The 23,581-nt window shown below is 39.3% G+C and overlaps 1 protein-coding gene across 6 annotated transcripts in view; it reads left to right on the forward strand.

The window, feature by feature from the left end:
* Positions 1-23,581, forward strand: part of LOC127573799 (ena/VASP-like protein) — a 172,307-nt gene that overhangs the window by 65,653 nt on the left and 83,073 nt on the right. Inside the window, exon 1 of one of the 6 annotated variants that reach the window (XM_052022348.1) lies at positions 4,077-4,405. The exons of 4 other annotated variants lie outside the window; for them this stretch is intronic. In XM_052022348.1, coding sequence (XP_051878308.1) covers positions 4,395-4,405 — 11 coding nt within the window. In that variant the 5' untranslated portion in view covers positions 4,077-4,394. Of the gene's footprint in view, positions 1-4,076; positions 4,406-23,581 lie in introns of those variants that run through there. One more of the 6 variants, XM_052022315.1, reaches the window with a different exon arrangement.

Here is a 23,581-nt window from a genome sequence, read left to right on the forward strand (position 1 = left end):
GCATAAAATCTTCCAAAATGTGAATAAGACATGTTTTATTTCTCTAGTTAAGGTTAGATAGTAGATTAATGAATGAATCCTGGAATTTGGCTTTCACTATGAAGCTTTGTTTGATCTCTGAAAAATATGGAATGAAGATGCTCAAGTTGTTAATTAAATATCCAATCAAAGCAAACCAATAAAGATTTTCAAAACAAGGTGGAAGTTCTTGCCAAAAGGAAGATGCGGATTTTCGCACCTTCATAAAAGTGAATTTAGACTTTCTGGTCAGAATCACATCAGTGTTTGGCAATAATTGGAGTAGCTGCATTCAAGTGTTCTCATGAATTAAGTAAATATTGTGTCCTTTAATGTAACTGTCAATTTGTGGTTCACTATTGCTGATATTATGTAGCTTACCTACTATCTTCTAGGCTGTAAGTTTTTCACTTTGAATTATGTAGCCTACTTTGATAGCTAAAGAATTCATCATTGTTATGGGCATCAGGTCTTCTTGTCATGATCCCTTATGGATTCCAGCAGCTTTACAGTTTCATCAGAGTCACTTATTGAATAAAATTATTCAACAGATTGCAATATTTCTCTCTGCAGCAATAAATAAGCATTCAATTATTAATGGCTGGATCATACTTGATCTGTCCAGCTGCCAGAACTTGCTGCCCGTAATGTCCACCCACCTGCATTAATTTGATCGTAATACAGAGGGCCATCAAAGTAGGTTACATAATTCAGATTATTTAAATAGACTTAAGTAATTTAAAATCAAATGTTAAAAATTTAATTAGAAGCACCTTAAAGTTCCAATAATTAATTAAAATCATTAAGACAAAGTAAAATAAAAAAATAAACAAATCACTTACTGAATTTACCTTCTTACTCAAGACCGAATACCCCATCACTGAACCTAGACAGGTGACGTGCCTCTGGCCTTCTCCTCAGTATATTAGTGCTATGTCATTATTACAGTGGCAAGTCCGGTTTCTTAGCAGGAGGTCAGATGTGGTGGCATTTGACCACCAGCTTGTCTCTGACCTCTGTGTTACACTGCACTGCCATGGAAGTCTGAGACGTGCTGACCAGCAAAGTGCATATAGTCCAGAGTAAGGTGGGTAGTGTCCCATCTTTTCAGTACTTTACATGACTATTATTTGAAATTTGAACCAAACCCAGCTGCTTTGAATTTTTCTTCTAGAACCATGAAGCATAATGAAAAGCAAATAACTTTAGATGTTAGAAATCTGAAGTTAAAACAAGAAATTCTTGAAATATGAGGAAGGTCAGAAAGGATCTGTGGAGAGAGAGGCAGAGTTAATATTTCAAGTCAATGATCTTTCACCAGGTAGCCAGCCTATACAGTGCTGACCTGATCTCTGGGCATTTTGTTTCTCCCTCTCCCTAACTATCTCCAAGTACCAATCACACCTTTAATCATGTCTGTCTCTCCCCAAAATACCCTAACTACAAATACCTTGCCCAGTCCTAGGCCTAGGTTCCCTGTATTTTCCTTTATGCAGTCCAAGAACACAAAAATAGTGTATAATGCAAGATTGGTGGTGGTTTCATGCGTTACTGAAATCTGCTGCAATGGGCCCGCAACTTAAATGGTTGTTAGCACACTGAGACCCTCCAAGTGTCAACCATTCCATTCCTGTTCTCATTCTCTCCACCACATTGCCATCCAATGTTACCATCTCTCACCAGAAAAAAAACGTGCAAGCTGAAGTTATGAAAACTGGTATTAAGACAAGAGGACTCCAATAGAAAGGATGTTGTTAATCGTCAATATTACCTTTAACTTTACTGGAACGAAGACAAAGATACCAGAAAAAGCAATGCATAACCAGGGTTACTTGTACAGACAGAATACAGGTATTTGGCAAAGCAGTCACTTAATGATACTTACCAAAATTCAAAGAATTTAAGAAGGGGGCTGAAGTGGGAATGGAACAAAAATTGGTTGGTACCTACATCAGGCTTAAAGCAGGTTTTTATTCCCACGCTCCCTAACCAAGTTACATGCAGTATCTGCCACTTTCCTGCTTTAGCTCTTTATACTATTTATTATGCCATTCATTAAGTTTCTGCCAGTATATAATATAGCACTGCGATGATGAACATATCTATATCACTGAAGACATGTAACATTCTTTTATTTTTATCCTTTAATAGAAAATTCTTTCCTCTCTCTTTTATCATCTGTCTTTGCTCAGTTCCTGTTTAAAAGTTGCCCATCTGTAATTTTTGTGCACTTACCTGAATTTTAACCTGTTTAGCTTCACAACAGATGCTGACAGGTCTGCTGAGTGTTCCAGTAGAATCTGTTTTTGTTCCATATTCAGGGTTGAATGACCTTGTGTTTCCTGTTACTCTTTGCTAGTGGTCCAGCTATTTTGCTAACACTGCACTTTGTTCCTGAACAAGAACCAATCCACTGCCATGTGCAAAATAAACTGCACTAAAGCATCTCATGCCTTAAGCCCTTGGCAGAATTTCAACTATCAACATCATTAGAGAGTCTGCTTGTGGCAGATCTGGATAGAAAAAGGAGTTGGCATTCATACAGAGGAAATTAATATAAAATATTAAAAAAAACAGTTCCAGACCCATTACTCTTCATTTTATACTTATTTTTGGACAAAATCCATAATGCCAGTATAGTGTATCTATCTGATCTCAGAATAGAAATTTTATAGCACCACATGAGTGCCAAGACACTAACTTTATACCTCTGTACATAACTGAGAAAGATGTATGGGGGCAGTTTGTAATATTTTCCTGTATAAAAGCAGATTGAAATTGGAAAACCTGATCTATCATTTATCTCTGCCCTCAATACAAATTCAGCTGGCCATAGACTACATTGTCATCAGTCAATATCATGCAATGGATAGAGCTAAGCAAGCTTACAACTAATTGATCAGATCAATGCTCTTCCATCTCTAGACATGGAATAATGCTGGACAATTAAACTGACAAAAAAAAGGAGGCTCCAAGAAAACATCTATCCTCAATGCAGAGCATCTGAGTGTTGATGGCAGAACTGAAGCATTTGCAAACACATTCATCTGAAGGTGCTGAGTGGACAATCCATCGTGCCTTCCTGCTGATAGTCTTATGGTCACAGAAGCCAATTGTCAGCCAGTTTGATTCACTCCACATGATATCAAGATATGGCTGAGAGCAATGGATTCAGCAAAGGCTATGGGATATGACAGCTGTTGTGCTGAAGAGATGAGCTCCAGAAGTGGTTGTTCCTCAAAGCTAAACCGTGCTGGTACAATCACTTCAGTGTGCGCCATCTGCAAAATGCACTACAGTTACTTGTGTTATCTCGATGGCACATCTCAAATCTACCATCAGGAAGGACAAGCACGGCAGGTGCATGGAGTCATCAAACCCTGCAGGTTCTCTCCAAGTTGCACACCATAACATTTGGAAATATGTCAGCATTCCTTCTTGATGGATCTAAATCCTGGAATCTCTCCACCCTATCACAGACATTCCTTTGTTCTCAATATCAAGAAAAAAAGCTGTGAATGCTATAATCTGGAACAGAACACGGGAAGAATTCAGCGGGTCAAGAAGCATCTATGGAGGCGAAAGATATATGTTGACATTTTGGGTTAATACCTTGCAACAGGATGCTGCTTGACCCATTGAGTTCTTCCAGCATTCTGTTTTTATTCCTTTGCTCGCTCCATCCCATCAGATCATTGATATGAAACATTAATTCTCTTTCCAGTCGTAGACGCTGCCTGACCATTTAGTAACCCCAGCATTTTCAGCATGTTGCAGGTGGCCCATGTGCATAGCTACATGAGTTGCCTTCATTCATTTGAATGGTGAGGGAAAAAAGACTCCTTTATTGTTGAAGGAAAGATCCAGAAACCCATCATCTCCACCATTTTTTATACTTGTGCATCTTTGAAACTCTCACATTGTTAGATTGGAGTGGGGAAGCAAAGATAACCACCAATTTTGCAAACATTAAAGTAATGCAGAGTATCAACCAAAACTGACTAATAACACCATGAGTCATATAATTGAGTCATGAATCCAATGTATCTGTGTCTATTATGTTTGGATTTATAAGCGCTAACAATCTTGTGCAGAGTTACTTACGGGCCTGACTGAGTTTCTGTTCCTTTTGCCTCAGTGAGGTTTCGGCTTTTAAGCAAGCCCTACATCCTGTTAATTTCTTTTTCTTGTACTTCCTTTTCCTGCTTGATTCTAGGGACCTGTTCAAGTTGAAAAATCATGTAGTTTAGCCAGTGGTAGATAAATACGATATGTTACTGGATTGTGTGTGATATGTTACTGGATTGTGTGTGATATTAATTAGCTCTCAGTGACAGCGACCGTCAAAAGAAAAGAAAGACTTAACTTTACTCAAGATGCCAGCTGGGTAAGTAAATATTTAACTTACTTTGTGAATAAATTTATTTAAGCTTACAGAAAGGAAATCCTTTGTTGTCCCAGATTTAATATTAATTTATAAGGACATCTTAATCGGCTGCTTGATCCTCTGTAAAGTTATTGTTTATTCTTTATATCTTAACCTATCTTTCATCAAAATGACTCATTCTACCAATTTATGAATGCTGGCTGGGTATTGGGGATTTTGTGATGCGGAGGCAGAGAAGATTGTAGTCACTGACTGAAAACAGAAACAATCGATTTAGGACAAAACATAAATTGGAACTGAAATATGATACACTCATTCAGAATTCTCTTTTGTGTGCCTGTATGTTTGTGTGTGTCTGTGTCTGTTTCTGTGTGCGCATATTTTGTTTCGATGAGTCTGAACTTTGTTAGAAATAAGTACCCTACAGACTGCTCTCATGTGGCTACACAGCTTTGGATCATCAGTGCCATGCCAAGAGGAGGTATATGCCAGGTGTAGGCAGCTGGGATCAAGTGACCCAGCTTGATCCCAGCTGCCTATACCTGAGAAGGGATGTACGAGTACATTTAAGAGGAAAATCAGGAGGGCAAAAAGAGGACATGAGATAGCTTTGGCATAGAAGGTGAAGGAGAATCCTAAGAGTTTCTATAAATGTATTAAGGCCAAAAGGGTAAGTAGTGAGAGAATAGGTTCCCTTAAGGTTCATTGTGGAGCCACAGGAGATGGGTGAGGTCTTAAATGAATATTTCTTGTCTGTATTTACTGTAGGGAAGGTTATGGAAGATGGGGGATTCAGGGAAGAGAATAGTGATGTCTTGAAAAATATCCACATTACAAAAGAGGAGATGCTGGTGGTCTTAAAGCGCACAGAGGTGGATAATTCCCAGAGTCCTAACCAAGTGCATCCCAGGACATTGTGGAAGTTAAGGAATGAATTGCTGGGGTCCTGGCATGAGATATTTTTATCATTGTTAGCTGTGAGTGAGGTACCGCATGATTGGAGTGTGGCTAATTTTGTGCCTTTATTTAAGAAGCGCTGCAAGGACAACCCGATGAGCTTAAAATCAGTGGTGGGAAAGTGTCTGGAGGGAATTCTGAGAGACAGGATCTACCTGCCTTTGGAAGGTCAAGGACTGATTAGGGAGAATCAACATGGCTTTGTGCGTGGAAAATCATGTCTCACAAATTTGATTGTTTTTTTTGAGGAGGTGACCAAGAGGATTGACGAGGGCCAAGTAGGCAAATGTTGTCTACTTGGACTTTAGCAAGGCCTTTGACAAGGTCTTGTATGGTAGGTTGGTCCACATGGATACAAAATTAGCTTGAGGGTAGGAGTCAGAGGGTGGTAGTGGAGGGTTTTTCTTACAGATTGGAGGCCCGTGACCAGCGGTGTGCTGTGGAGATTGGTGCTGGGTCCACTGTGGTTCGTCATCTATATTAAAGATTTGGATGAGAACATAGTTGGTAGGTTTGCGGATGACACCAAAATGGTGGTACAATGGACAGTAAAGAAGGTTACCTAAGATTACAATGGGATCTTGATCGACTGGGTTAAGTAGGCCAAGGAATGGCAGATGGAATTTAACTCAGACAAGAGCAAGGTGTTGCATTTTGGTAAGTTAGACCAGGGCAGGATTTGAATAGTAAATGACGAGGCCCTGGAAAGTGTAGAACTGAGAGACCTAGGGGTACACAAACATAGTTTCATGAAAGTGGCGACAAAGGTAGATAGAGTGGTGCGGAAGGCATTTGGCATGCTTGCCTTCATTGGTGAGGGCATTGACTGCAGGAGTTGGAGACGTCATATTACAGCTGTACAAGATGTTGATGAGACCACACTTGGAATGTTGTGTGCAGTTCTGGTCACCTAGCTATAGGAAGGATGTCATTAAGCCGGAAAGGGTGCAGAAAATCTTCATAAGGTTATCACCAAGACAGGAGGGCTTGAGTTATAAGGAAAGATTGGATAGGTTGGGGCTTTTTTCCCTGGAGCGTGGAGGTTGAGGAGTGACCTTATGGGAGGTATATAAAATCATGAGGGACATAGAAAAGGTGTACGGTCACCATCTTTTTCCAAGGATAGTGGAGTCTAGGTGAGAGAGGAAAAAGTTTAAAGGAGATCTGAGGGGCAACTTTTTCACACATAGGGCAGTGGATATGTGGAATGAGCTTCCAGAGGAAGTGGTAGAAGCGGGTACAATTACAACATTTAAAAGACATTTAGATAAGTACATGGATCGGAAAGGTTTAGAGAGGTAAAGGCCAAAAACAGGCAAATTGGTCTAGCTCAAGTAGGCAACTTAGATGGCATGAATGTTGAGCCAAAGGGCCTGATTCCATGCTGTATAACTCTATGACTCTAAGTTGAATACATACATCAGAAACATAAATAGATAAAATAAGGTATCTGGTCTAGATGGCGTTCCTGGCTGAGTACTAAAGATCTGTGTGGGCCAACTGTCTGGAGTATTTACGGACATATTCAACTTCTCGCTTCTGTGGTCTGCGGTTCCCATGTGCTTCAAAAAGGCATCAAATATACCGGTGCCCAAGAAGATTATGGTAACCTGCCTCAATGACTACCGTCCAGTAGTGCTTACACCAACTGTAATGAAGTGCTTCGAGAGGTTGGTTATGGTGTGAATCAACTCCTGCCTCTGAGATGACCTGGATCCGCTCCAATTTGCCTCCCGCCACAACAGGTCAACAGCAAGTGCGATTTCTCTGGGTCTTCACTCTACTCTGGACCATCTGGACAACAGAAAATCGTATGTCAGTCTGCTGTTCATCGACCACAGCTCGGCGTTCAACATAATCATCCCATCCAAACCCATCATCAAGCTTCAGTTCCTGGGCCTCTGTACCTCCCTCTGCAACTGGATACTCAGCTTCCTCATCGGCAGACCTCAATCAGTGAGGATTAGTAACATCTCCTCCTCGCTGACCGTCAGCACAAGTGCACCTCAAGACTGCATGTTTAGCCCCCTGCTCTACTCTCTATACACATGATTGTGTGGCTATGCACAGCTCCAATGCCATCTTCAAATTTGCTGATGCCACTACTGTTGTTTGAAGAATCACAGGTGGTGATGAGTCAGCTTACCAGAGCGAGGTAAGACACCCTGTTGAGAGGTGCTGCAACAACAACCGCTTGCTCAACATCAGCAAAACTTAAGAGCTGATTGTTGACTTCAGGAAGGGGAAGGAGGGCAAACGTGCGGCAGTTGTTGGGAGATTAGTGGTGGAGGGAGTCAGCAGCTTTAAATTCCTGGGCATTCGAAAGGAAAGCATGCCAGTGTCTTTACTTCCTTAGGAGGTTCAGCTTTGTTACCAAACATTCTTACTAATTTCTACAGATATATTATTGAAAGTATCCTGATTGGTTGCATCATGGTCTGGCACAGCAATTCGAATGTGCAGGTATTAAGAAGCTGTAGAGAGTTGTGGACTCTGCCCAATGCATCATGGGCACATCCCTCCCCACCATTGGTAGTATCAACAGAGATGGTGCCTCAAGAAAGCAACATCTGCCTTCAAAGATCCCCACCATCCTGGCCATGCCATCTTTTCACAGCTACCATCGGGCAGGAGGTACAGAACCCTGAAGGCCCACAACATCAGGTTCAAAAACAGCTACTTCCCTTCAACGATTTGGTTCTTGAATCGACCGGCAAAACCATAATCACTACAGATTAGCAACACTGTGACAACTTTGATCACTTTGCACTAAAATGGACTTTTTTTTGTTCTAATTGATCTTTCTTGTAAAAATAGTGCATAATTTATGTTTAATTATAGTATAATGGCAAATTTTTACTTTTTTTTAGATATTATTCAGTAGTAAAATTAACTTCCCTGTGAACCTTGTAAAATTATGTATAATTTATGTTTTTCTTGTGAATGCTGCTTATATGATGTGCCTGTGATGTTGCAGCAAGTAAGTTTTTCATTGAACCTGTGTATACATGTACTTCTGCATATGACAATAAATTCGACTTTGACTTTAATTGTACTTTTTAGGGACAGAATTCATCAAATAGGCACAGAAACAGTAAAAGCAGTGGATATTTTTCAACTTTATATACATTAGTACACCCTGAATGATCCACTAGTAATGAGTGAATCCTTAATTTCTGAGTATTTTTCGGATTCTGAAAATGTGCCCAGTGCTGTAGCAATATAGTGCTTTGGAGTATTTAAATACACAGTGAAAACCAAAGGTAAAAATACTTCCTGCCTAGTAGTCAGGGCCCCTGGGTTACCACAAATCTAAAATCTGTTGCAGAATTTCACATTTGTTTTGGACATTTCTAGCTGCTACAGACCAGTTTTCGAACACTGCTTCACCATTCTGAGGCAACAGCAATAGAAGGTTTTTGCTGCAAGTTATCAGAAAGCTTAATTCTTTAATGGATGCAGTAACACACAAAAACAGAAAGCAAGAACTTTAGTGGGCGCTGTGGTTAGCAGGAACTGGTTGGGCCGAAGTGCCTGTATCCTTGATGTATTGATCTATGACTCTAATTTACCACTGATGCAAACATTATTTGCAAATGATGGGTCCTGCACCTTGAAATGGCTCTTAAGAGGGCAAAAGACAAAAGTTAGCAGCTCCTCAAGAAATAACATCAAACTTCTTGAAGATAACGTTTCTGCAGAATTAGAGGAGCTGGATTTTGCCAAGTTATGTAAAAAAAAGCTACAACTCTTGATATGTACTTCTCGGTTTCACCCCGCACACACTTCCAACTCCCACTCGCCACTCAAACTCAGCTTCTTGGCTGTTCTCACGCTCAGGCTCTATTTGTGTATTTGGTATTATGTCTATAGAAATATAATCAGATGCTTTAAAATAATTCCAGAATTTGCCTTTGTGACAATGTAAATTCGGACTTTATGGATAATTTTTTTTCTATGAACTGTATCCGCAGCTTTTTGGTGAGAGTTGCAAAATGTCAGTTTATATTTTGCAAATCTAGATCAAGCAAGCCTTATTATTCTGCAAACTTTGCTCATGGAAAATTGGAGCAAGAAGATCATGCTCAATCTCTTAAAAAATTGTATGACTTGTGTGTCATGGAACGATGGTACAACGATTTTATTAGTCACTGTGTTCAAAAAGTTGGCTGGTTATCTCATGGCCATTGTTATTCTGGATTTTGTTTTTGATTACCTTTAGGAATAGGAAGCAATTTTACAGAATTATTGTCTTGAATTGGTTAAGGGGATTTTAAAATACTGCTTTTTGCCTCTCTCTAGGCATTTTAATGGTAGGAGTGGGTAATTTGCTCAGTTGCCATACAGCTGAATAAGTCAGATTTACTGGTTTGTTTTCCTTAGTTCATCACATAAGGAAAAATGAGCAGAAAAGATAACAATGTGAAATATTAAATTAAAGGGATTGAAGCACCATATCATTAGGAAAGATTGGTAGGGACCATTCCTCAAAACTGAAAGATCTTTCTGAAATAATCACTGGTGTTAGACCTGCTGTGCACTGCATTTTTATTTCTAGTATTCAGCATTTCTAGTTTATTTTAATCTCAGTGTTTCTGTTTTGTTTTATTTTTAATGTGCAGGAACTCAAATAATGTTGATCAATATAAAACAGCAAAATACAGTATCAACTTGCTAATTCTGTGCCAACGTGACAGAAAAAAAATCTTCAGCTTGAATAATTTGTTCTGAAAAATATTTTTCCTTGAGGTTTTGAAGGTCGTCTCATGGCGAAGAGTGGTATGCTGCTTCACAGTTCCAGGCACATGGGTTTGACCCTGACACTCGGTGCTGTGCATCTGTGAGGAGTTGCATGTTCGCCCTGTGATAATGTGCTCCGGTTTCCTCCCAAAAAACATATTAGTTGGATAATTAGCTGCTGCATTTACCTATTAGTGTAAGCATATGGCAAAAGAACCAAAGGAGAGTTAATGACGTGAGAGTGAATAAGAAGCAGCAATACAGGAGGAATGGGATTGGGACTGATGGAGTTGCTCCAGCAGGAGCTGAATCCGATGAGCTGAATGGCTTCCTTCTCTGCCATAATAAGTAATCAAGAAAGTATGTTGGGCTAAAACAGAATTAGTTGATGAACTTCCAGAAAACTGAAGTGTTATTTCTTATGCCTAATGCAGTATCAGTAATGAAAGATGCAGTTTATTAAAGAGTAATAATTGATGAAAGATTTATCAATATCTGTGTTCAGATTGTGGGTCAGTATATGCTATGTTGAGCTTAAATAAATCGTGTTGCCAGAGTAGTTTCAAGAAGTGTGTTTAAAATGAGGTCAGTGAATTCTTATTCCAAATTTTGAAAATACAGTGGCCTACGTTTAATAGTTTTAATTCCTAAAAATGTAGAACTAACTGCCTTTTGTATTAATAAACTTTCTTTTGTGTAGCAGGAATTATCATGTAGTTTATTTGGAAAGCTCACTTGTGTAGAAATTCTTTTGCTTCTGAATTGGACATCAAGTCGGCGCTGCATGATTCACCTATGCAAATCAATGGAAGGGCAATGGAGAAGCAGTTTTAGATCATGAGTCTACGTAGTACATTAGTTTTGTTTAAATGAGTTGATCACTGGCCATAGCTACCATAGAGGATAAACAATGCAGTTTTATAAAAACCGGGAAAATGGAAGCAGGAGTCGGACCTTCAAGCCTACTACTTCATTCAGTGCAATCATAGCTGCTTCTTTACCTCAAGACCATATTTCTATGCTCTCCCTATACCCCTTGATGCCTTTTGTGTCTGGAAATCAATCTGCTTGCTTGCTTAAGTACATTCAGTGACTTGACCTCTGCAGCCTTCTGTAGCAGAGTATTCCACAAGTTCATTGTCTTCTGAGAGAAGAAATTTCTCCTCCTCTCTGTACTAAATGTCTTGATCTTTATCCTGAGATCATGACCCCCCCTCGTTCTAGACCCCCCAGGCAGGCAAACATCCTCTTGTATCTAGTTCACCTTGTCCTGTGCATTTGGAACATTAATATCATGCTTCCAAATACTGCCCAAATATATTTCATTTACTACAGCTGCCAGTCACACTTTTATTTGGCCATCACTATTTTGTTCTAGTTCTAAATGGTAGCTTTATTTTTACCATTTTGGAGCTGAGCACTTCTAAGAATGGAATTTCATGATCTTCAGAAGCTCTACGTCCCAAATCTATTCCTAGAGCTTTGCCAATATATGTTGAAGGAAAATTACTTCATCCTGGCTTAACCACGGGCAATATGTAAACATAGGTTGGTTCCAAATGTTTGTCTTTTCCCTAGATTATGATTCATATATATATGTGTGTGTGTGTGTGTGTATATAGATATATATATATATGTGTGTGTGTGTGTGTGTATATATAGGTATATATGTAGGTATATATAATCATCTAGGGAAAAGAAAACTGCTTCAGTATTCTTGGTAAATTATATCCCAAGGAGAAACTTAAAAATAAACATCTAAAGGTATATGTACTTCAGTATTTCAATCTCTCTCCCACCCCCAGTTAAAATTAGAGCTTATCACATTTAAAATTAAATGCACTACATAATTGAATGTACTAAGTTGCAGATAATGTTATTTGCTGCAGAACACAAAACTGTTGCACTAACTCCTATTCAACTGGTTGCAGAGAACTCAACCACAACAGTGTGGTTTCCGTTAGCCTTCTCTAATATGATAATGCTTTCAAAGGCCATGATCAATGATACATTTGATCAAGACCCAGATGTCCATCTAAATACACAAGCATTGTGCTTTGGAGTGTAAAATCGTGGTTACATTTCTCCCTTGTTGGAAACATTGGAAAATGATGAGGGAAATGCAGTCAGATCAACTAATGCTAAATATTATTTTATTAGCTAAGTAGGCATGCCAGTTTAAGGCCAACCTGAAAAATCATAAATTTCATAGCCTACAAATTTTATGCTGTTCAGAGTTAATATATACTATGAGGTGAAATTTTAGTCCAAAACCAATAGTTAACTGAGATTGGGAGTTTTTAAATTAGCATATTAGGCTCCCGATCTTCCTTTTGGATCTTTCATTTTCTTACACTTGAAGGCAATCAGACATGCACAATGGCATCCATAGGCATGAGCCAGTCATGCAGGAGCTACCATGTGAAGATACTTTAGCCTGTGCATTGCAGAGGATCAGTTTCAGGTAGGTGGCTGAATAAAACAGCCTCAGTTTTTTTAAGTGTCCCTTCCTCTATTTATCAAAGCTGGAACCTTGACCACCTTGCCCATCTCCCAAGCAGCTGATCGTGACCCAACTTGAGTGTTCCCTCTAACCATTAAGGCGTCCATCACCTCCCGACTGATAACCCAATTCTTCCTCACCTGCCAGATCCTGTTTCTCCACACCCCACCCCCCACCCGAAATCTGCTCAACCTGACACCTGGAGTTTTCCTTCACTTGCTCTGTAATAACACAAATGGAGGAAAGCCTTTTGTGTGCATCAATCAGGCAATGCCTGTCCTACTGCTCATAATACCTTAGGCTTTGTGTGCAACAGAATTTTGAAACCACAAGCCCTTAGATAATAAAAGTTGTTGGTCCACCACATTGCACATTTCCATGCACTGGATTTCTAGGTACATATTTTCATTTGCCCAAACAAGTTCTGTGTAGATTGAATATAAGAAATCTTCTTTCCCACTGGATGTGGATTCATAAGATACATCTATATTCTCATTTAAGGACACCACTTCCAAAGCATTTGTATCTCTGAAATGGAAGAATAATTTCCAGCAGAAATGCACAAAGTGGTACTTCTTGATGGGATATTAATTTGTATCTATTTCTTGCTTGGTTTGTTGTGGAATAAAATCACATATGGTTCAGCAGTCATTGACTAATTTTAATAATTCATCAGTGGTTTACTGGTGCCAGCATTTCTCAGATAGTTTGTGTTTTTTTTTACTTTTCAAGCTATGTTAATAATGGCATAGCTGCATTTATTACCCATTTCTGATTACCCCCAAGCCACCTAACTTTCTAACTGTGGCTGTTTAATCATGTGTTGGCCATAGAATGTTGGAGGGTGAGAGGGATCAGGTTCTACTCATTGAAGAACATCAAAGAAACCTATGCAACAATCTGGCAATTTTGCAAAAAGCCAATATTCTATCTTCATGTATTCATAAGAAAGTGTAAAACTTAGCTTGATTTCAGTAGTTCTGTGGATATTAAATGAGTTGTGGAATCATTGTAAATGCAGTAGTGTCAGTACAGAAGGAACACGTTCAACCCATCATATCTACATAACTTGCCTTGGGTCTCATAGGGCACAGGGATTTTCTGGAGAGCAGGTGCAAGGAATGACTGACTGACTGCACCCATATGACACTGAAGGCTCCACCTGAAATGCTGAACACCAAAAAGGGATATCACTCCCACAATAAGCAGCTTTATACCAGATCATAATTAAAAGATAAAAAATAATGATTCTCAGTACGCAGGCACCATTCATGAAATCCTATAAGTTTTATTCAAGGCATCAAGGGAAAAGGAGGGTGCTTGGAAACGACACTGGCCTCCCCAAACCCATTAGAAGCCCATGAAGGTGGAGGTGAGAGAAAGGTTGCTATTTCCTGCATGATTGAACAGACCACTGGCATCTTTAAACACCACTTACACAGCCTGGACTGTTGAAGAGATATCTTGCAGAACAACTCAGAATGGATGTCCGACTTATTTGTTTGTGAGGTGGGGGCAAGGTGATCACTAAGTCAACTGATTCCTCTGATGTAGAACTCTTGTGAAACTTTAACCTGCAACAGAATAGTGTCTAGGCTATCCTTTCCCCCACCCTGACTATTTTCATAGTGACTAACCATGTGGCAATCGTGCCTTGAAGTTGTCCTTTATGTTAAACTGAGTGCCACTATCTGAGCTGGTCTTAGTGAACTTCAATGTGAGTGCCTTTTTCAATGTTTTTCCTTTGCTTAATTGCTCATTCTGAAAGAAAACAATCACAAGGCTAGTGTTACATCAGGAGAAGAGGCCAGATAAAATCACTTCTTAAATCTTGTATGTCATAAAGGATTGTGGTAAGTGCAATATGAGAGGATGTTGTGTAATCTTTAATTATCTCTGCACCATTCATCAGCCACAGACATTATTGGGGCTGTTACATTTATGTCCACATTCTATCCTCCAGGTTGGCGAGGTTTTGAGTCCATTACTCTGCTGCAGCTGGTACTAGTTATGCACTGTGTTTTTTCCTGTCATAAAGAGGGATAATGAGTGTTATGGAATGTGTCTTCCTTGTTTAAGTTGATGGTACTGTGGAAGCTGTTAAATCTGACTTTGTAGCATAAATTAATAGTAAGTATGTGATTGTGGCATTGGGTGCATTACTATTAGGTAGAAGTCTTGATTGAGAGTGTTCTTTTTGACTGCTGGGGATTTACATCTTGGATCAGTGTGTGAGATTTGTGACAGTTGAAGTAACCTTAACACCTTGGTGTAAGGTTTATTAAATTTCTTATTACACTTCATTCCTCCCTTTTGGGATTTTACCCTGGTACAGACCTCCATTATGACCTCTTTCCAATACTGCTTGATTATCAGCCTGGAAGGCTTTCTGTGTCCCACTGAATAGAGGATCTCTCTCCTCCTCAACAAGGTCTCCAGAGCTAAAATTTATGAAATAACATCCACCATTAATTATAAGCAAAGAATATCTCCACTTTAACAGATACAGGCAGAGCTTCAATTGTCATTAGCTAGCTTCAACTAATGCAAGCCCTTTCAAAATTGGGCTCCATATTCATGTGTAGTGGCCATAATGTACATTAATGATTTGGATGATGGAGTAACTGGTTTTGTGGCTAAGTTTGCAGATGACACCAAGGTAGGTGGAGGAGTAGGGAGTATTGAAGAAACAGGAAGGTTGCAGAGAGACTTAGATAGTTTAGGAGAATGGGCAAAGAAATGGCAGATGAGATTCAATGTTGAGAAATGTGCCATTGTACACTTTGGAAAAAGAAATAAACAGGCAGATTATTATCTAGATGGGGAGAAAATTCAAAGTACATAAGTACAAAGGGACTTGGGGGTACTCGTGCTGGATACCCTAAAGGTTAACCACCAGGTCAGATCGGCAGTAAAGAAAGCGAATGCTATGTTGGCATTCATTTCGAGAGGTATAAGGTATAAAAGTAGGGGAGTGTTGATGAGGCTCTATAGAGCACTGGTGAGGCCTCATTTGGAATACTATGTGCAGTTTTGGGCCCCTTATCTTAGGAAGGATGTACTGATGTTGGAGAGGGTTCAGGAGAGATTTATGAGGATGATTCCCAGAATGAAAGGGCTTACTTATGATGAGCGTTTGTTGGCTTTTGGACTGTACTCACAGGAGTACAGAAGAATGAGAGGGGACCTCATAGAAACATTTAGAATGTTGAAAGGACTGGACAGAGTAGATGTGGTTAAGCTGTTTCCCTTGGTGGGTGAGTCCTGGACTAGAGGGCACAATCTTAGAATTAGAGGGTACTGGTTTAAAACAGAAATGGGGGGAAATTTCTTTAGCCAGAGGGTCTTGAAATTATGGAATTCTTTGCCACATACAGCTGGGGAGGCCCAATCATTGGGGGCATTTGAGGAGATTTATAGGTATCTAATTAGTCAAGGTATCAAGGGATACCTTTGTCTTCTGTGATCTTGTGTGTGAAGTTATGACAATGAGCATGAATGTTGGGTTGGTACTGCAATAGATCAAATGGAAATTTTTAAAAACTGCAGATGTTGGAAGTCTGAAATCAAAACAGAAAATGCTGGAAACATTCAGCAAGTCAGGCAGCATCTGCAAAAGGAGAAACGGTTAATGTTTCAAGTCCTAGACCCTTCATCAGAACTGACAGAGAGAAAACAAGTTAGTTTTCATGAACAGAGAAGGTGGGAAGGATAGAACAATGGGAATGTCTCTGAAGATTAGGAAAACAATCAAGGAATGATCAGGCCACTGTTCAATTCTTGCTTATCATATCTCTATGATCCTGTGATAGATTCATGTTATGAAAGAATCTCTGGAAAGGGTGGGTAAATGGAATTAGGTCACAGATAAACCATGATTTTATTGAACAGGCTTAAAGGGCTATATGGCCCACTCCAAATCAAATGTCAGACATTATTGAACTACAAAAATGATGTACAGCATTCTGCTGGAGTATAATTTGGGCTTAAAGATTTGAACTAATATATTAGCATGATGTGTAAGGATAAACAGAACATTTTCAGGATTACAAGATGCTAGTTGAGCCTTGCAGTAATCAGTTCATTTGGTTCAAGATGTACAAGCTATGTCAAAAACTTGGATATGCATCAAAGTTAGATGCTAAAGTTAGCTGCAAGGATGATGTAGAGGCTACAAAGACAAATAGATTAATAAATGTAGCTGATGGAGTATAATATGTGGTGAGAGACCAATCATTATACTGATTCAGAGGGATTTGGGTGCCTTGTACACAGATCAGAAAGTTAATGTACAGGTACATCAAACAATTAAGAAAACAAATGATATGTTCACTTTTATTGTAAAAGTTTGAATATGAGGAAGGAAAACACTGCATTTTTTAGGGCTTTGGATAAAGCAAACAGTGTATTGTGCTGAGCTTTGGTCTCCTTATCTAAGGATGTACTTGCCCTGGTGGAGGTATATTGGATGTTCAGTAAATTGATTCCTAGCTTGGGAGAGTTGGTTTATGGTGAGATATTGAGCAGAATGAAGTATATTCTCTGTGGTTTCAAGTACAGAGATGTACTCTTATTGGCACAAACAGAGCTTGACTGGATGGAGAGGCAATAACCCTTGGCTGTAGAGTCTAAAACCAGGAGTCATAATCTCAAAATAAGGGGTTGGCAATTTAGGAGAGAGATGAGAAATTTCTTCACCCAAACAATTACAAATTTTTGGAATTCTTTACTCCAGATGGTAGTGTTCATTGAGTGTTTCAAACCAAGAGCAATGGATTTTTAGACAGTAAGAAAATCAAAAGATGTGGGAAATGGGAAAGAAAGTGAAGAGAACATGTTCAGCCATACTTTCTTCAGCTGAATGAGCATCAGCAGTATTGGAACCTACTCCTACACTTTTTTCATATGTAAGTAGGTTTGGAACATATTTGAAGGAAGATTCACATTTACGGAAAGGGATTGTTCAGTTCTGTAATCATTGATCTTTGGTTGGTTCCCTAATTCACTGAAATGTACAAGTGAATTATACTACCACCCATATGTTTTACAAATTTAAGCTCAAAGTTTTCCTAATGGGCTCAGAAGGCAGCTATTGACTTTGGGCACTATGATCTCAACATTTTCTAGGAGTAGTACAGCTGAGTTAGGGGATCCAGTGGGGTGAGAGTTTTAATTCATTTCCCAGTACTCATTATTGATGCTCAGATCTGCTGGGTAAATTTGTAAACTGGAAGCAAAACACCAAATTCTGAATTTGTAATTTCTAATAGCTGCTGCCAATTTCATAAGTTAGTATCTTAAGGCCTTTCCTAATATTGTCAACAAAGATTTGTGCAGCTTAAGATAATCAGTGTTTTTGTTCCATTTTGAATGTTAATTCTCCAGTTGATTTCAGATAGTCAGAAGGATTAAGATTATTTATACAGCATTGTGATTGCAGATATGGGACCATAAGAAAACAGGACTGAAGAAATTATTCACTTTATCTGATTAAGGACTGCTTACTTGTTTGAGTGCCACTGCTGAGGAATCTCAGGTTCCAGAGAAATCAAGCAGATTCTAGCCTTATTGCTCAATTCACACAGTGTGTTAATGAACAGTTTAGTGTTTGTTTTTCACACTTAGTGTGTGGTACTATCATTATAGCTTTAAAACTTCATTAAAAACATTGTGGCAGCATTCACCATTATCTTGGCCTGAAATCTGCCACAGTCAATAGGCACCTATTTAAATGAAAGTCGTGGGCATGAACGTTAAAGGAGAGTTTTGCTATTTGTTTTACAATGTTTATTTTTACTCCTTTATCTAGATGTTTAATTTTTGCTCTTTATTTGTGTTCCCCTACCTTTTTATTGCCAGTAATTTTAGTTATCACAAGCACAACTCTTAAAATAGGCATTTGACTCTGTCAAGTGGAGGTAGAGAATGAACAAACCTGAATATAAGAAAGAAGGCATCTACATCTGTAGCCATCTTGTCATACCCATCCTTGTCCAACAACTTGCTCGTAAAGATCAAGGTGCACAGATTTTTGCTGATGCAGCAGCCTACAATGTGGTAGATGGTAGCCAACATAAATTTGTCAAGGCCTAGAACGAGACTTTCAACTATATTCCAGGATAGAAGCAGCCCTGTCAGTAAATTTCCAGGTAACTCCTGCCTTATGTCATTCAGTCTCTAGGTCCCTACCCAATCAGAGACATTCCCTTTGTCTCCTCTCCTTCTCTGTGACTTAGGACATCTTCGATTTTTAACTTTGACTAGTTGTGATGTAGGGTCATTTTCCTGAAGCTTTCATTATGTTTCTCTTGGTATTGATATTGGTTTATTATTGTCACTTTTACCGAGGTACAGTGAAAAACTTGCCTTGCATACCGATCGTACAGGTCAATTCATTACATGGTGCAGTTACATTGAGTTAGTACAGAGTGCATTGATGTAGTACAGGTAAAAACAATAACAGTACAGAGTAAAGTGTCACAGCTACAGAGAAAGTGCAGTGCAATAAGGTGCAAGGTCACAACAAGGTAGATTGTGAAGTCAGAGTCCATCTCATCGTATAAGGGAACCGTTAAATAGTCTTATCACAGTGGGGTAGAAGCTGTCCTTAAGTCTGGTGGTACATGCCCTCAGGCTCCTGTATCTCTTTCCACTGATTCTGCCTAATCTCCTGAGTATTTCTAGCATTTCCTGTTTTATTTCAGATCTCCAGTGTCTGTCCTTTTTTGTCTTTTGAATTCCTTGTTTCTTTTTCTTTTGGCTGAAGCAAGAAATAATAGTCCAATTTCAAAAACTGTTTTGCAAATCTAGAGATGGCCATCTCACATTTAATGGCTAAGACTTTCATTAGTTTCCATATGTTACACAATCAATAGCACATTAGAGTCTGCATTTTGATTCATGCATGTGGTCCTCTGGGCTACTTACCCTGCTGTTTTTTTTACCACAGTGACTTGCTTTCCTCAATTGCACATTATATCCTGTTCTATTCCATTAAACTCATTAACTCTGGATTGTCTATAGAAGATGCTAATAAGATTGTCAAAGGATGTGTAAGGTGCTGTTTTGCTCTGTGGCCCTGCAAGGAATGCATTGATAGTCTGAATGCCTGGTACACCTTCAAATGGAGCTTGCCTTGCAGTATACTGGAGGCAATGGAAGGAAATGTATTGCTATAACAAAGAGACGAACGACATGACGTGCACCTTAAGCTTGGAGGAGGTCTGTGACTTCACCTTCCTCTAATGTATCTGTATTTATTCATGCGAAGATATGGAGGCCAGTCTCTTCACTGGGAATTGGGATGTTATGATTCATGAACCTGTTTCCAGTTTTGGTCTGCACCCTAATGTTACAGAAGCAGAGACAAAGTCTCTGATGTAGTTTGTAGCATAAAGCTAAAATATTATTCTATAGATGTGAAATAACTTACATTAAACATGTTCTTTCTGATTTGCCTTGGACACACGTAGTCTCCTGGCTGGCATTCAGATCATTCAACTACAGTATGATACGTTCTCTGACTCTTTGCTGGGTAGACAAGGCACACTCCCTTGCAAGAAAGAGCATGTGCAAATCCCTCAAAGGCCCATTAATGAAATGACTGTCATAACTAACCTACTTGAAAAACTGTAAAAGAAAAAATATAAATCGAACTGTCACCACTGGGCAGCAGCATCCCAAAGCTCTCAGTGTGGCGTTGCATATGGGGAATACTGCATCCACATTGATGCTGCACTTAGGTGGAATTTGATATCCAGGACAATCATGAGATGGGAGAAATATCATCTTGAAAGTGACCACAGGACTTAAAGTAGGTAGCTTACCAACTGCTTCTCAGGAACAAATTGAGATGGGCAATAAATGCAGACCATGCCAGCTATAACAATGTATGGAAAATGAATTTTAAAAAAATATTTTCATGTGCTTATTTTCATCTTAAATGTAAGGGTTGACATGACATCACCAAATCTGTTCATCAGAGGTGTAAACAGAATTATTCTTGGTGATTTCAGTATCTGTGTTTGCAAAAATTGGGAGACTGATTGTCATCCTCCAAAGTTCCATAGGTCCTTTAAACAGTTCCTAGAGCCTAGAAGGTAAATAAGGAAACCTCATTATTTAAGAAAGCTGGGAGGGATAAAATGGGGAATTGTAGACTAGTAAACTTGATTTCCCTGTTAGGCAAACTACCAGAATCTATTATTAAGAATATGGTAGCAGGGCATCTAAAAATAATAGGATTGAACAGAGAAGCATGGATTTATGAAAGGGAAGTATTTTTTGACAAATCTGTGATAGTTTTTCGAGATTGTAACTGCTGGAATTGCTAAAGGGGAACCAGTGGATGTGCTGCATTTTGACTATCATAGTCTTCAGATAAAGAATTTATTAAACAAAGTTGGGGCACACAGTATTGGGGGTAATATCGGGCATGGATTGAGGATTGATTAATGGACAGAAAGCAGAGAGTAGGAGTTAATGGGTTATTTTCCAGTTGGGAAGCTGTAACTAATGCGATGGCACTTGGCACAGGGCTGGGGATCACAGTCTAAATCACTGATTTGGATGAAAGTATCAAGTGTAAGATATCCAAGTCTGCAGAAGATACAAATCTGGGTGGCAATGTAAGTTATGAGGAGGAGTTAGACAAGTTAAGTGAATGGATGAAGAAACAGCGTATGGAATATAATGTGGAAAAACGTGCAGTCATCCACTTTGATAGTACAGGTTGAAACTCTGTGGTCCGGCAACTCCTGTGGTCCAGCATGTCTTGGACCTGCAGTACAGATCTCTACTAATTTTCTAATTCTAACCAAAATAGAAAAGTTGAATGTTTCAAATGATGAGAGATTGAAAGGTATTGATGTGTAGATGTACCTGGTGTTCAGGTTGTCCTTCCAAAAATATCACTAAAAGTTAACACTTTGGTACAGCAAGCAATTAGGAAGGAAAAGGTATGTTGGCCTTTGTTGTAAAAGGTATTTTTGAAATTACACAGGGCTCTTCTAAGACTGCACTTGAAATACTATGTGAAGGTTGGATCTCCCTTCCTAAGGAACAAAATACTTGTGATAGGGAGCCCAACAAAGATTCACCAAATTGATTCCTAGGATAGGAGGATTGCCTTATGAGGAGAGATCAAGCAGGCTGGCCTAAACACTGGTGAGTTTAGAAAAAGGAGAGCTGATCTCATTGAAATATACAAAATTCTTATAGTGCTTGACAGATTAGGTGCTGGAATAATGTTTACTATGGCTGGGATGTCTAGAACCAGTGGTGACTATCTCAGAAAAAAAGGTCAGCTTTTCAAGACTAAGGTACACTCAAGACGGGGGTTGATAGATGTCTACATATTAAGGGAATCAAGCCATGTGTGTTGAGTGCAAGAAGGTGGCATTGAGCAGATCAGGTACAAGGTATCTGCTTCTGTTTCTTTTATGTTTTTTGTGATGATATTTAAGAAAAGAGTCTTTTCCAGTCCAGCAGGAGAATGTACTCCTTCTCAAATAATTCTACATCATCATTTAGCATTGTGCTAAACTAGTCTGGGAAGATGGACACTAGATCTAAAATCTCATCCAAAGACAGCATCTGTGCTGGTAGCATATTTATTCAATACATTAGTGGTGTTAGCATTGAATTAAATCCTTGAAGCCTGGAGTCAGGCTTGAACTCATAATTTTCTGACTCAGAATGAGAGATGACTTGTAAAGCACTGGTTTCTCTTTGAACATTTCTTTATAAATTCCAAGTCTCAAGAATGTGAAATTGTATTTAAAATTTGGATACAGAAAGTCCAAGAGTATCATAACTTTTTTTTTACAAAAAGGCACAACGGACGTCTAGTTTTCTAATAGGCAGCTTTCATCAATTGGTAGAAAAACTAATCAACAGATGGAATGGTGGGAACTCAACTGGAGAATTTGGAGCTGCAGTTTTAGCCACCTCTCAGAAAAGGCAGGAAGTCAAGTAATCAACCTTCTCAAACATGTAATTTGCACAGGAGATAAATCTGAGATAAAATTAATTTACAGGCTTAGTATCTAAAATCCAGCACTCTTGGGAGGTAGATAATGCCGGATTTTGGATTTTCTTGGATTTTGGATTATGTGAAAATAAAGTCTGGGGGGGAAAAAGTGTTGAACTTATCAAGTATTAACTGCTTACAAAGTGAGGTTGGGTCACCTCAAAGCGCGACACTGTAAGCTATATGGTGAAGCTGGAGAACTAGCAGCCTTTCAACAATTCCATTTCTGGCACAGCTGAATTTTGGACATCAGACCTGTATTCTGATCTGCGTCTCTTTTCAGGAAGGTCAGGAAGACATCAAATAAAACTGACAGAAAAAGTAACACAAAAGGAGTTATACTTCTGAATAGAACAGGAAGAAGAAAAAATAAACTGCTGGAGGAATTCAGCAGGTCAGGCAGCACCTGTGGAGGCAAAGGGATAGTCAACGTTTTGGGTTGAGACCCCTCATCAGGACTGAGAGTGTAAATGGGAGTTGGTAAGTTTAAAGAAGTGAGGGGAAGGATAAGGCAGAAGCAGACAAGTGATAGGTGGATCTAGGTGAGGAAGGGTTGATGGGCAGATGGAGCCATGTGGAGGATGGAGGGGTGGAGGCTGAGCATGAAGGTCAGAGGCTAGGAGGTGATTAGTGGAGACAACAAAGGGCTGCAGAGAAGAAAGGAAGGAAAAGGAAGGGGTGTGCAAGAGGAACATGGTGGATCAGAATGAAAGAGAAAGGAACAGAGTGGGTACGGTTACTTGAAATTGGAGAATTCAGTGTTCATGCCATTGGGTTGTAGACTACCCAGGTAGGTGGTGTTTCTCCAATTTGTGTTTGGCCTCACTCTGGCAGTGGAGGAGATTGAGGACAGAGAAGCGGTGTAGGAATGGGGAGAGGAGTTGAAATGGCTTGCAACCGGGAGCTCAGTATGGCCACTGCGGACAGAGTGCTGTCCAGACTGCAC

The sequence above is a fragment of the Pristis pectinata genome, chromosome 1 (genome assembly GCF_009764475.1).
Source record: "Pristis pectinata isolate sPriPec2 chromosome 1, sPriPec2.1.pri, whole genome shotgun sequence".
Taxonomy (NCBI): domain Eukaryota; kingdom Metazoa; phylum Chordata; class Chondrichthyes; order Rhinopristiformes; family Pristidae; genus Pristis; species Pristis pectinata.